The sequence below is a fragment of the Pelodiscus sinensis genome, chromosome 3 (assembly GCF_049634645.1).
Source record: "Pelodiscus sinensis isolate JC-2024 chromosome 3, ASM4963464v1, whole genome shotgun sequence".
NCBI classification, from domain to species: domain Eukaryota; kingdom Metazoa; phylum Chordata; order Testudines; family Trionychidae; genus Pelodiscus; species Pelodiscus sinensis.
Window position 1 is genome coordinate 156,023,632 of NC_134713.1, and position 15,515 is coordinate 156,039,146.

Genomic DNA, 15,515 nt, shown 5'->3' on the forward strand with positions numbered 1-15,515 from the left:
CCATTGTAAGCTCAGGGCTCAAGGTCGGGGGTCTCAGTGGACCACCTTGATTTTCATGCACACCTGCTCCTGGGTGGCCAAGCTGGCAGCTCTCCTGCCGTAGACAGCCACTTTCCTGTGCCTAGTGCGGAGGTCGTAGACGAGGTCCACGATGTCCGCACTAGACCAGGCGGGTGCCCGCCTCTTGCGGTCCCGGGCAAACAGGATGAAGTTTAATAAAGACAAATGTAAAGTGCTCCACTTAGGAAGGAAGGATCAGTTTCACACATACAAAATGGGAAGCAACTGTCTAGAAAGGAGTACAGCAGAAAGGGATCTAGGGGTTATAGTGGACCACAAGCTGAATATGAGTCAGCAGTGTGATGCTGTTGCAAAAAAAGCAAACATGATTCTGGGATACATTAACAGGTGTGTTGTGAGCAAGACACGAGAAGTCATTCTTCCACTCTACTCTGCGCTAGTTAGGCCTCAGTTGGAGTATTGTGTCCAGTTTTGGGCACCGCATTTCAAGAAAGATATGGAGAAATTGGAGAGGGTCCAGAGAAGAACAACAAAAATGATTAAAGGTCTAGAGTACATGACCTATGAAGGAAGGCTGAAAGAATTGGGTTTGTTTAGTTTAGAAAAGAGAAGACTGAGGGGGGACATGATAGCGGTTTTCAGGTATCTAAAAGGGTGTCAAGAGGAGGAGGGAGAAAACTTGTTCATCTTGGCCTCTGAGGATAGAACAAGAAGCAATGGACTTAAACTGCAGCAAGGGAGGTTTAAGTTGGACATTAGGAAAAAGTTCCTAACTGTCAGGGTAGTCAAACACTGGAATAAATTGCCCAGGGAGGTTGTGGAATCTCCATCTGTGGAGATATTTAAGAGTAAGGGTATGTCTACACTACCCTCCTAGTTCGAACTAGGAGGGTAATGTAGGCATACCGCACTTGCAAATGAAGCCCGGGATTTGAATTTCCCGGGCTTCATTTGCATAAGTGGGGAGCTGCCATTTTTAAATCCCCGCTGCTTCGAACCCCGTGTAGCGCGGCTACACGGGGCTCGAACTAGGTAGTTTGGACTAGGATTCCTATTCCGAACTACCGGTACACCTTGTTCCACGAGGTGTACCGGTAGTTCAGAATAGGGAACCTAGTCCAAACTACCTAGTTCGAGCCCCGTGTAGCCGCGCTACACGGGGTTCGAAGCAGCGGAGATTTAAAAATGGCGGCTCCCCGCTTATGCAAATGAAGCCCTGGAAATTCAAATCCCGGGCTTCATTTGCAAGTGCGGTATGCCTACATTACCCCGCTAGTTCGAACTAGCGGGGTAGTGTAGACATACCCTAGGTTAGATAAATGTCTATCAGGGATGGTCTAGACAGTATTTGGTCCTGCCATGAGGGCAGGGGACTGGACTCAACCTCTTGAGGTCCCTTCCAGTCCTAGTATTCTATGATTTTAGGGCTTGCTATACATTTTCTAGGAGAAAAATCTTTAAGGAGCCAATTATGAAGAAGATTTTCCCTAAGACTCTCACCTGTGTGTTTTCAGTTCTCTCCCTTATTCTTATAGATTTCTTCTACTGGGATTGTCCCTAAACAGGTTTATTCAATACCTAACTAGGATGAAAATCCACATTACCACTCTCAAATGCTCTGATACCAGCCTCTTTTGTCCTCCCTCTTTTGCACATAAGCACATCACAATAGCCTTTTTGGAACATGTGGGACCCTTATGGTGATAGATACATGAAGGTGCCCAAGCATTCCAATGAGAAGACTTCTGGAAGACAACTAGAGTTGTCATAGTCTCCTCCTCTCCACTCTCTTCAGAATGGAGACATATAAGGCTGTGTCTACACTGGGCCACTTATAAGCTGCGAGCTGTCTACACACTGGCCGCTTGCTTTTCCAGAAAAGCAATGACGATCTACTGTACGAAATCGGCCGCTTTTCCGGAAAAGCTATGCTGCTCCTGCTCGGGCAAAAGTCCTTTTTCTGGAAAAGCTTTTCCGGAAAAGGGCCAGTATAGACAGCTTTTCCGGAAAAGTAGAAGAAACGGAAAAAAGCGGTTTGGACGGCTGGAGACCCCGTAGGAGCCCTGTACTTCCTGGTAACTCAAGCTCTTAAAGAGCTCGCAGGCTGCTGGGCGCCTGTGGCAGGAGCGTGCTGCAGACCCTGCAGCCTGAGCTCTGCCACATGCCCCTGTACTGCCCAGCCACCCATCTCCCCGCGCCATGGCAGCTCCAGCCGGTGAGCCCCCTGCACTCCCAGCAGAGGTGGCCCCCAGGGGCCGCAAACGGTGGGCCCCATCCTGGACCCCCAGGGAGCTGGAGACCCTCCTGGACCTCTGGCAGGAGGAGGAGGGTCTCCTCGACCTAAGGTCCCGGCGCCGCAATGTGGACCTTTACACACGGCTGGCCGAGAATGTGGGCCAGCAGGGACACCCCGCCTGGAATTGTGAGCAGGTCCGGGCGAAGGTTAAAGAACTGAGGCTGGGGTACGTACGGGCCAGTGAGGGCACGGGGGCAGGACCAGATGCCTGCCCCTACTATGACGCTTCAATGCCTTTCTGGGCCAGCCAGCTCCGCAAGTGCCAGTGGACACCTGCCAGCGGCCCCCCGTCGTCCGACCCACCGAGGTGGGGGAGGGAGAGGACAGAGGCAGCGCATCTGCTAGAGAGGAGGCCAGTGTTGCCACCACCCAGCAGGCCCCCTCGAGCGGCTCCTCTGAGGCCGAGGCCAAGGAAGAAGCCACTGGTGAGTCTTTGCAGTTTGCACTACCGGAGGGCGGGGGGAGGAGCGGGAGAGCATGTCACTCAGGCCACGTGAGCTACATGCTGCGTAGCATTAGGCAGCAAGCAGCACGTGCAACCATGTGCAGCCTGGTGACCGAGCAGCACGTGGCCGCAGCAGGCAGCTGCAGGGCATTCCTGGGACCGTGCTGCTCTCACACATTCAGCGGGACTAGGGGGAAGGGTGGATGCCGGCTGGAACCAGCCAGGGCCCCAGGGACTCCACCCAGAGCCCGCACCTCCGCCAAGGCTGCAGCACAGAGAACGGCACACTGTCCCATGCCTGGCTGTGAGGCACAGCCAGCTGCTCTTGGGTTCGCTGCAGCGTCTTGGTCCTGTGACTGTGGCCCCCACCGAGCCCCTCGCCTGCTCCCAGTGCCTTGGCTGGTTCCCCAAGGGAAGTCCCCACTGTGGCCACACATGTCCCTGGGCTACCGGGCTTGCGGGAGGGATAGCGGGAGGGAGAAGGGCCCCTGAATTTTGCTGCAAGGATGGGACACCCCTCCACCCAGTCACTCTTCTGGTTCCGTTCAGGAGATATCCCACACGAGGGGATCTGAGAACCCAGACCGCCTCTGCCAGATGTGCTCCCAGGCACTGTGTGGGGATGCATCTCACTCCCTGTCAAACACCAGTGATTAGCCCAAAGCTTTTCACAGTCTCCACCGGCAGGGAGTTCCACAGGTGAACACAGCACAAGCACCCTCCCGCCCTCCATGGGGCCAGGATACAGAGTGGTGCTTACAATACTGGAGGGAGGACCCTACTTCAGGGGCAGTCCTCCTTGCACATACAACATGGGGGCAGGAGGGGAACAGAGTGGGCCCAAGCCACACAACTGTGGAGTCACCTGGGCTCAGGGCATGAGGTGTGGGGACAGTGGACAGCCTGCCTGACTGACCCATCCTTTCTTCTCTTTCCTGCAGTGGGATCGAGCACCAGACCCTCCACTCCGGCAGCAGCGGCACCCCCAGCTGGCCAACCCCGGAGGCGCAGGCTGCGACAGAGGAACCAGCTTCTTCGCCGCCATGTCATCGCTGTGGAGGCAATCCAGGCCTCCATTGGCGAGCGGGTGCAGGCGGACCTGCAGTGGCGGCAGGGGGGCTGGGTTGCCTTCCTGACAGAGTGCCGAGGGATGCGCAACTCCATGGACATCCTTATGGTACATTTAGTGCACGCCATCCATTATGGCATGGCCGTACCCCATGCCCCCGCCATCCCTCCTGTAGCACAGCCCATGCCCCCTCCTGCCCCTGCCCACCTCCCCATGCAGCCTGCCCCGATGCGGGCTGCTCTGCATGTGCAGGTCTGCCCCCAAAGGAGCGCTCGCAGGAGTCACCTGTCCCAGTAGCTGCCCCCCCTCCCCGTCCCAGTTGACGGTCCCCACCCCTCCCCCTTGTAAATAAAAAGTTCTATTTTTCAGTTGATTCTTGTGTTGGTTATTGTGTTACTCTAGTAACTGTAAGAAATGATGGGAGATGCCAATTAAATTTAAAAGGGTTACAAACTGTGGACAACAAATTATTTAATCTATCACGGGGGGGGAGGGGCTTTAAGTGGTCATTGGTTTGTGGCGCATAAAGAGACTGAGACTTTTCAGTAAAATTTAAACCACAAACTATATTAACATAGCTAACAAACAAGCAAGAATGGTTAAAAGATGCACACTATGTTTCATAATCTTTAGTCTAGGCACAGTGAGGACAATTGGGTAGTGTTGCTGGCAACCTCAATCCTTTGGTCCTTCCGGGCCTCAGGAGAGGAACAGCCAGGAAATCCCTTGAAGATGACTGGAATCAGGTATGCTGACTTGAGCCTTCCGCACGAACCCCGAATCCTCTTCCCTGTTCTTCGGGCCTCTCTGATGTGCACCACATCCTGGCGCGCCTGGCGGACGGCACCTGTGTCGGGCTGTTCGAATGTCTGTGCCTCAGCTGCCATCCATGCAGGGAGGAAGGCCTCCCCACTGCACTCCACAGTGTTGTGGAGCACGCAGCACGCGGCCAGTACCTCCGTTGCATTCTGCTCACCCATCTCGAGCAAACAACGGAAGCGGGCTTTTAAACGTCCAAAGGCGAGCACCACTGGGTTTCGGGCCCGGTTGAGGCGGTCGTTGAACCGGGCCCGGTTCTGGTCCGGCTGCCCCGTGTAGGGCCGCATTAGCGAGGCCATCAGGGGGTAGGCCGCGTCTCCGATGACGCAGATGGGCATAGGCACATCCCCGACAGTCAAGTCCCGCCAGGGGAAGTAGGTGCCCACCTCCAACCTGCGAAAGAGTCCAGAGGATGCGGGCGTCGTGTGCCCGGCCGGACCAGCCCCCGTAGATGTCCAGGAAGCAGCCCCAGTGGTCCACGAGGGCCTGCAGAACAATGGAGCAGTACCCCTGCCGGTTCATGAAATGGGCTGCTCGATGCTCCGGGGCCCGGATGGGGATGTGGGTGGCGTCCAGGGCTCCCCCGCAGTTGGGGAACCCGAGGGCAGCGAAGCCGGCCATGGTATCATCCACGTCGTGCAGGCTGTTGACTCTCGGGAGCAGGACGTCGTTGATGGCCTGGACGACCTGCAGAAGGGTGCAGAGAAACACAAGGGAACACATCACATACGGCAGGGGTGAGTGTGCGCTCCCTTGGGGCCCCCCCTTGATTCCCTCTCTCTTGGGCCCCCCCCCCTTGATTCCCTCTGTCCACACACACACACACACGGGCCCCCCCTTGCCCCACGGCCCCCCCTCCACCACCGGGCCTGTGCAAGGGAGGGACGGCCCCTGGGCGACCCAGCCTGGAGTCTTGGCTGTCCCTGGGCCTGGAGTGCAGCACCCTCCCCCCATCCCACTCCCCCTAGGACTTACCTCCATGACGATCACACCGACGGTTGATCTTCCCACCCCGAATTGCTGTGCCACCGAGCAGTAGCTGTCCGGTGTGGCCAGCTTCCACAGTGCAATGGAGACCCTCTTCTTGATGGGGATGGGTGCCTGCAGCCGGGTGGTGGCTCTCTGCAGCGCGGGGGTGAGCCAGGTGCACAGCTGCAGGAAGGTCCGCTTTCTCATCCGGAAATTCCGGATCCATTGCTGGTCGTCCCATAGTCTGAGGACCACCCGGTCCCACCAGTCGGTGCTGGTATTCAAACTCCAGACTGGCCTCTCCACAGTGGGGTGCTGATGCCACACGACCGCCAGGGCCTCCCTGGTGAGGGAGTCCAATGCGATCTCTGCCTCCTGGTCCATGAGCAGCAGGGCACCGGCCTGCAGCACGAGCTGCAGGCACTTGTACAGCTGCAATAGGGGCCCGAGCAGGCACATGGCCACCCACGGGTCCGTGGCAGACAGGGCAGGGCAGAAAAAACAAACTGCAGGGAAAAGCAGTTGGGGGCCAACGGGTGGTGTCCCCAAAAGGCAGAGGGCAACCACCAAACCTGCTAAGGATGTCAGTCCTTGGCAGAGGTCCCAAGGCACGGGAGCAGGAGACCAATGTCTGTCCGGTGAGACCCCTTTAAGCACATGTCTGAACGGAGCTCCGGCCCCGCCCCCTTTGCCCTCTTCAAAATGGTTCCGGGCTTCTGCTTTTCTGGAAAAGCGCACCGCCAATGTAGACGCGCTTTTCTGGAAAAGTGCATCATTATAACGGTAACTCCAGGACCAATGTAGACGCTTTTTTTCCGGAAATACTTATAATGGAAAACTGTTCCATTTGAAGCATTTCCGGAAAAAGGTGCCAGTGTAGAGACAGCCATAATGTCAGGAAGTGCAATAGCTAAAGGAAGAATCCTCTCTTTCTGGAAGCATCACAGTGTCCTTGCATGATGAGGCTATCATGCCTTCACCTCCATCTTGTGTGGATGTTTTGAAACTATTTCAAGAACCAAGGAGAATAATTGCTTATGCTTTACAATTCAAATTACTTGGTATAGTTCAGTCATCTTTCAGTAGGTGACATTTCTAATCAACATATCTTTATCTGTGCCAGCAAAAACTGTTTGGCTGTGTCAGCCACCATTCCAGCTACAAGAAATTATATTTATATATCAAGGACTCAGAGTTCCAATTTTCTGTTCCTGTTTATTAGTGGATACTGTTGATGAAAGGAAAAGCATGGCGGTAGATCACCCTTGCCTGACAGGGACCAAAAAATATTTGAATTTATTTTGAAGAAAAAAATTAAGACTGCCACCCTTCAGTTTAGCTAAAGTAATTGTGCTTTGCCGTCAATGCTCAAATTCAAGTAAATATAACACGTTTTCATAAGTTTGCCATACTATCAGAAAACTCAGTTCCAGTTATTGATAGCTGGAGGTCAGACAATATCCGAAGGTGGTTAAACTGTAGCTGAAGGTCATTTCAGACTGCTTTTAGTGTCACTGGCAACACACACAATGGCTACGGATGGCATGGCTACTGGGGTCTGGAATTCTCAAAGAGGCCCAGAGCACAGTGAAAAAATTCAGAAGTGACCTTCCTTTTTGCAGGAGTAGAACGGTGCTCATGTGGGAAACAGCAATTTTGCTCAGAAGGTTAAGTGCTGCTAACTACTTCTCATTTCAGATCTAATAAGTCATCCTTCTTTGCCTACCCCTTCAGTCAGAACTCCTATTTTTCTTTTCTGGAGAGTTGATTTTTGAACTGGCAACCTTTAGCTATGCAATCTTCTTGAGTTATCTCTGCCCTATCCCCATACACAGGTGAAAGGACACCCCATTTAATATATTTTGAGAAGTGGATTTTCATAGAAATAAGGCCTCTCAAATTACATTATAGAGAAGTCTACTCAGGGCACTTTCTAATCTCCCCAGAAGGAGAGGTAGAGACCCATTCTAGATCTAAGAAGATTAAACACCTTTATCCAGTATTCAAGATGGTTATATGGGTTTTATTATTCCATCAGAGCTAGGAGACTGGTTTGCAGCCCACTACCTTGAAGATGCATATTTTCATACAGCTATGGATATGGCTCACAAAAATCTGCAATGATTCACAATAGATAAAGATCATTACAAGCACAGTGTGTTCCCATTGGGACTTTGTTTACTCTGCAGTGCCACCACTGTAGTACTTAATGAAGACACTATCTACACTGAAGGAAGGACTTCCTCCATCAGCATAGTTCCACCTTCCTGAGAAGCAATAATTATGTTGACAAGAGAAGCCCTCTTGTCAACTTGCACGGTTTACAGAAGGTGTTAGTTTAGTATATTGTGAGTACATTGCTTAGGGATGTGGATTTTCTACACCTCTGAGTGACAATTATACTGACAATTTCCTAGCCTTGACCAAGACTATGTAGTTGCAGCCTGTGTGTGGCAGCAAGGAACCATGATTTTTCTGGTTTCTGGAAGTTTGGCTCCTCAATTTTTGCCCTCCCAGTGAAGTTCTAAAGTTAATGGACTAAAGCAGTTTTGTTTCAGGAGTTGGAGATCTGAAGTTAAATGCAAAAAAGTCTGCATCTCCTCAATCCAAAGCATAGAATTTATAGTTGTAATGCTTGATTCAACCATAGCAAGAATATAACTTAGATTCAGAATTTCATTTTTAGTTTCCAGATCATGCCACAAACGCCAGTAGGATATTGTCTGACTTTTAGGGGTGTGTATGTGTGTGATGTCATGCCAAACTACATCTCCACTGTTTTCAGGGCTGTCTGTGGAGTTTATATCCCCAACAAACATTGGATGCATATACCGGTTTCAATTCTACAATCAGTACTGTTATCATTTGGTACAAGCACCTCAACACAGGTTGTATGGGGATGACCTTTACTTCACCTATTATGTCAAATTACATTTTACTCATCTCTGATTGCATGAGGAACATATCTGGATGAACATGTGATGATGTAGAACAGATGGCATTTAAAAAAAAAATCTACCCAACATGTCAATATTTTGGTACTGAGAGCAGTAAGAAATGCATGCTTACATGTCCTACCATTATCATGAGGTTCATAAGAATGACTGACAACAAAGCCAGGGTGTGTACATAAAGTTAACAAGCAAATTCTCAATCATTTTGCTTATGAAAAGAGGTGATATCTTTGCAGAGCTGATGCATGAAACATCACCAGCATAACCAAGGTGTATTTACCAGGTCTACCGAATACATCGCTAGACAAATTAATCACACATTTCTCAGCAAACTGCAAATGGGAGTGTAACAGGGTCCACCCTTCATGCAAGTGCCCTTTTGTGGCATAGAGGATTCTTACAGTCTCTACTTGCCTGTCTGTAGGCAAAGAAATATCTATTAAGTGGCTGGAGATCAGGCCTCTTCTTTTACCTCCCGAGGTGCAGTTTGCAGTGGGTGTGGTGGTGGTGGGGGGGGAATGAGAAACCCAAGCCCACCCACTCCTCTGGGTCCTGGGCCAGGGACCCTATATTAGCTGTTGCCTGTTGAGTTTCAAGTGATAAGTTGCTGTCACATCTCTGGGCCACTTCCCAGGGATGCTGTTCCATCCAGCCCTTCTCTAGGGCCTTGTGGTTGAGTTCCCCTTCTCCGGGTTCTGCAGGGTTGTCTGGCATCTTGGCTAGCCTTCAGCTGCAGGACCTGGCTCCAACCAGGTACAATGCCCACCTCCCACTCAGAGCTGTCCAGAGTGTTGCTGTTCCCCAGTCAGCCCTGAGGTCTGCCTGGGTCAAGCTCCAGGAATGAACTGACAGGCCCTGGCCTAGCAGCTCCTTTTATATCAGCTTGCTGCACCCTGATTGGCTGCAGTGGAGGCTGCCACTCTGTTCTGCTCAGAGGACCTCTTTACTGCTCCCGTTGCTGGCCAGGGTGCTGACATTACATATCATTACATATGCATTAACAGTTTTGCATTCCTAACACAGATGGATGGATGTGTTCCTGTATACCTGTTGTTCAAGGAAGGTGGGGGGATACACTTACCTCTATATTTGTTGAAATAGCTATTATATTTATATTTGCATAGATTTAATGTTATAGCATGTTTAGATATCAAAGGCCAAATCCATCCCTGTTATCAAAGGCAGCCACTTCTGTTAACTTCAGAAGAGTTGCTGCTGCTTATACCAGTTGTGAATTTGGTTTTATTGTGTAGCTTTTTATTTATCATGACATCAAAAATTAGTAAACATATATGTGCAGTTATGCTTGCCATGTTAATAGCACTTGTTCCTACCACTAACACATACTAGCTTTTGGGGACAGTGGTCATATGAGTCATATATGTGTATGTACACAAATCTTCAACTACAGGGGGTTAAAACTGGGGTCATAGTAAATACATTTTAGCCTCAGTTACACTGGAACAAATGCAGTGGCTTCAGGATTTGGCCCCCTTGAGTTTAGACAGTAACATTTTCTATCATTAGAATATCTTAATAGCTTTTAAAATACTTTGCATTGCTGTTGTGTGATTAATTAAATTCTGCAATATATTTTCCTCGTGTTCTGTTGTTTCACCTCCTGTGCATAATATGTGGTGCACCAAATCAATATTTTTCTCATTTCTAAGTGACAAATAGATCTTTGGAGGCTTAGAACTCTTCATATGTAAGTATAGCGTGTTAATAGAAAAAAAGATGCTAGCACTCCAAGTTTTTGTATGTGAAATGTGACAAATTGCAGTGAAATAATGATAAATTATAAAATAAATAGAAAAAGGAAACTGTAGACATTTTCATTTTTAATTCAATATATTCTGTTCATTGCGGTGATTTCTACATTATGTATCATTGTGGTAGATTGTATGGGGAAGTACAATATTAGTGTGATATTTGGAGAGTAGATAATATGCATGCTGTTTATGATCGTTGTTTATGTGTTGTAAATTTGAGTTCTGAGATTTGTCTCAAAAATAACTTTTTGAATTATCTTTTTAGCTCAGGTTATTCCATTTTGTCGTGATACTCATCTGTCAATCTTCATCACTCAGTCTTTACATAAAATAATGCAGTCACCTAAACATTGTACTGAATTGTGGGAAAAAGATTATCTACCACCATGGCCCAACTGGGAGCTACTTCTAGGAACAGATTCATGCTATCAAAACAAAGTATGTGATGCAATTTTTTTTTAATTATCTAAATAACATAGAATCTGATTGTAAAAGTATATTTTAAAATCTGTTCTATGGTGAATGCTAACCTTGTACACAACACAAAATAACACACTCCCTGCCCTGAAGAGTTAGCATTCTAATAGGCACATAAGGATGTCCTGGGAGACCCAGGGTGGCAATATTAAAAAACAACAACACTTACTTCTTCCTCAAGTGGTGTCCCTGTGGGTGCTCCACTCAGGTCTCAGTGCATCCTCGCACTGCTGATCAGAGGTTTTTGGTGACCAGTGCCCCTCACGCTTCACCTACGCACCCAGTGTCTCGTGTTCCTGCCGTTTGCCAAGTGCACGCATGGCGCAAGCCCCCTTAGTTTCTTTTCTACCTTCCTCGGATGAAGACGGAATCAGCGCAGTGCTCTTCTTTCTGACAGGAAAAACAAAGGAATACTATAGTTAATGTAGAGTTTCTTTATAGTTTAATCAGTTAATGACAGTTTTCAACGTTTGCGATTTGAGAGAGAGGGAGAGGGAGAGAGAAGAGCGCTGCGTCGGCGGGTTTTCCTTCAACATGCCGGGTTCCCCCGGCTTTAAAAGATGCAACTGATGTTGGGACTCAATGCCTATTTCTGATGGCCATGCCTCCTGAATTAAATGCCTGGGAGAGACTCGAACAGCACATAAGTGCCCGCACTGTCAGAACGTGACAGCCAGAGCCAGAAAAGACCATGACATGTGGCTCAAAAACCTCCTCTGGGAGAAGTCCCTACAACCTCCACAGGACAAACCTGAGGAGACATGGACAGTAAAAGCCCATTGACAGGGTTGCTTCACCACCCCACAAAGGCTCAGAAGCTTTGCGGCCTTCCCCAGCATGCTCATTACCAGTGCTGCCCAGACCCTCTTGTTTCCCGGTGCTGTCAGTCTCCGGCACTGTGGAGAAGTGCAAGTCTGCACCAGACAGGAGAGCTGAGTCAGAACCTAAGCATGCCGCACCAGACGGTGCAGCTAAGGCAGCAGCACCCACAGGTACCTCTGCAGTGCCTGAACAAGTCATCCTTGGTTAGACCAAACTCAACTGCGCTCTGGCACTGCAGTATGAAAAAGCGCTGTGCCAGACATGGCATTTACAAAAATCTCCACAACTAGGCACACCACTCAGATCAGGAGCCTGCTCACCATGCTTCTCATTGGTGTCTCACGCCCAGGGGCACATTCATATTCCAGAAAGGGCTCCCCACTCTCCTACGCTGCTCTCACCAAGAACTGACTATGGCAGGGGACAGAGGAGTGGATTTTCATCATGTCATTCCTCCCTGTTGGGATAAGTGGCTTCCTGACATTTATATAGGGATCATTTCCTACAGCAACATCCCCTGTGGCCCTACCAGACATCATTGTATCCTTCACAGGAATTTCAACCTCAGTGGCCTCCTTGGTAACCATGGAAGAGGTACCGGCCACGTTCCTCCCATGCTTAGCACATGCAGCTTCTACATTACCACAGCACATGAGGAATGCGCTCCCTGACCATATCTGTGCCTCAGTAATAACAGAATCTGGCTCCAATGACAATGATAACTTACCTCACTTGGACTCGGAGAGTTCCTCGCATGACCCCAGATCCTCTAGACCAGATGAGGCAGTTTTCCAGGTATTGCTCTCTCCACCGGCAGAAGATCTAAAACAAGTTCAAGAATTATTTAAACAGGTAGCTTAATCACATGACATTACAGTCCAAGAGGTACAAGACAAGCAATACATATTCCTGACAATACTACAACCCTTGGCATCCTCAAAAATAGCCTTACCCATTAATGAAGCTATCTTGGAGCCATCAGCGGTGCTTTGGCAAACTCCAGCCTTTATTTCCCCTCTCCCCCCACAAATCACAGGGTGGACAGAAAATATTTTGTCCCAGCAAAAGACATGGACTTCCTCTTTGTACATCCTCAGCTGAATTCACTGGTTGTAGACTTGGTTAATCACAAGTCTAAAAACCCACAACTTAAGTCTACACCCCGAGACAAAGAGCATAAGCAGCTGGATACCTTTGGCCGCATGGTATACTCTTCTGTCACCTTCCAGTTCTGCATATCGAATTATACAGCCCTCCTGCCTAACTATGATCATGCAAATTGCTAAACTACTAAACTACCTGCTACAGGACCTTCCTGAGAATAAGAGACCACACCTCCAGTCCATCATTAAGGAGGGTTTATATATAGCAAAAATTGACCTTCAAGCTTCAATGGATGTCGCTGACATGGTGACCAGGGCCACAGCTACAGCAATTGTTCTGTGTAGGGCCTCATGGCTGCAGTCATCAGGGGTCCTAAAAAAATTGCAATCTAAGGTGGAGGACTTCTTTGATAGAAATCACCTGTTTGCCACAAAGACAGATGAAGTTCTACATTCAATGAAAGACTCTTGTACCACACTCTTCATTCTGGGGATGTACACTCCACCTAACAAGAGACGCAAATATGCCCCCTATCAAAGGCCAAGGGACTATAGTTATTACAGACAACAGCAGAGGCTATATGACAGCTGGCCCAAGCAATGTTCCAACCGAAGGAGGATGCAGCAAAACCAGTCCTCCAACACTCAATCGACTTCTCACAAACAACAAGTTTGAACTCTTGGTCAGATGTCTGAGCGACCTCCCCATAGATCCAATGCATTCCAATGTCACTTTCCATCACTGCCTGAGACCCTTCTACCAACACTGGGCCCCAATCGCTACAGACAGTGGGTCCTGGAAATTATCAAATCAGGTTACACAATCCCCTTCACATCCATGCCCCCTACCCAACTCCCTACCCTGTCCCTCTTTAAGGACCCATCTCATGAGCCCCTATTACAAGAAGAGGTACAAAATTTACTATTGCAACCTGTTCCCACAGAATGTAGAGGAAGAGGTTTCTACTCCAACTGTTTCCTAACAGCCAAAAAAACAGGGGGGTGGAGACCAATCTTGGATCTCAGGAAACAACAAGTTCTTCTTCAAGTGGTGTCCCTGTGGGTGCTCCACTGTAGGTGTCGGGCTGGTCCCAGCGCCGCAGATCAGAGACTTGTCAGCAGTCATCCGCTGAACCCTGCATGCTCCTTGGGCACCTTGTGCTATTTGCACCATTTCTGTAGTGCACGGTTCGACTCCTGCCAGTTCCTTCTAACCATCCTCGGTTGAAGATGGAGTGAGCTCCCTCTCTCGCATCTCAGTTCCTGTCAGAAGAGAAATAGTGTAGTTAGTTTTTTCTTGTAAATAGTTCCTAATCTTAGTTAATATTTACTTACTGTTCATTCAAATGTTATTAAAAATAATAAAAATGAAGTAGTGAAGACCAGAACAAATGGCTATTATGTCCGGTTCACTGGGGTACAAGAAATGTGGCGCCTCTCGTGACCCAATGCCTGCCTCGGGACAAATACTATAGAAATGCCCCCATTGCTTGAAGCTGACCACTCGAGCATGAAGGGACTGAGAAATGAGGGTCCAAATGCTTCTGTTTGACAAGGCACTCCAGCCCTCACAAGTGGAGCTCTCTCCTCCAAGATCGGACTCTGCTACCCTTGATAAGCGGTCTTCATTGGGCGCTTGAAAAAGAAACTGTCCCTGGCTAGATCACTACCACCAACCCGAGTCAGATAAGCCAGGCACTTCTGGAACAGCTTTTACAAGCAGTTCAAACAAGGCTAAGCCTGGTCGTATAACGTCGACACCTCAGCCTAGCCCGGCACCGAGATTACCGGAATGAGATCATGCTGCACTGACAACATCGTAGGCACTGCCAATGGCTCAGCCGGCACCAGTAGCATACCCAGCACCGACAAATTATTGCTGCAGTCGTCAGGGGTCCTAAAAGATCAGTGCCAATACACTTTGTGGCCCTGGTTAGAACCTCCCCTTCACAGCCTTCAGCTGATGTGTCGGTTCCTACCAAGGCTCAATGCAAATCGCACAGGGTTATTATTCCTTCTCCTAGCCTGGAGTCAATCACCTTTTCCCCTGGATCTGTCTCTCCCTCACCTGGGCCTCAGGAGAGGTCAGGATACTGTACCTCAAGGGAATATTACAGCCCAACAGCACATCACTCCCTTTCTCCTCCACCTATCTCCGGCTTCCTACAGGTCTAGATCACCCAGATCGCCCACATTATTGGGGTATACTTGCTACCAAAGCCACTATCAGGGCAATCATGGGACTATCTACTCTTCTAGGCACTCATCACCTATCAGTCATTATTACGGTCAACAGTGCAGCTATAGTCATTATGACCATCACTGTCCGATATACTCAGTTTCATCACATCGGTCCTGTCCCTGCTCATCCGGCTACCACCAATCAGATATTCCACAGTGCCATGCACCATCCCTTACCCCAGTGGACACACAAGTTCAGACCTTTGCACAAATTCCAACGCAGCCTCAACTCTCTGATCTGGAGGACGGTGAACTCTCTGATCATGATCAGCAACAAGGGGTTTCTCCTGCAGATCCCTCATCATCTTCTCCTGACAATGCAGTCATTCCTGGCCACTCGTCTCCAATTGATGACCTCCGTCAGTTCAGCTCAATCCGCATCCATTTAGTGGTGGCCACAGCATTCCATGAACCTGTGGACGACTTCTCTCTCTTTACACATCTTATGGTGAAGCGATTCCTCACCGGCCTGCAGAAAACGTGCCCAAACCTGCACTCCCCCCGATGCCATCATTGGATTTGAACTT

General features: G+C 49.2%; 1 protein-coding gene across 4 annotated transcripts in view; it reads left to right on the forward strand.

The window, feature by feature from the left end:
- Positions 1-15,515, forward strand: part of DNAH14 (dynein axonemal heavy chain 14) — a 599,282-nt gene that overhangs the window by 160,362 nt on the left and 423,405 nt on the right. For all 4 annotated transcript variants that reach the window (XM_075925276.1, XM_075925277.1, XM_075925279.1 and 1 more), the window contains one exon: positions 10,611-10,783. In XM_075925276.1, the coding sequence (XP_075781391.1) occupies positions 10,611-10,783 (173 nt within the window). The remainder of the gene's footprint in view (positions 1-10,610; positions 10,784-15,515) is intronic.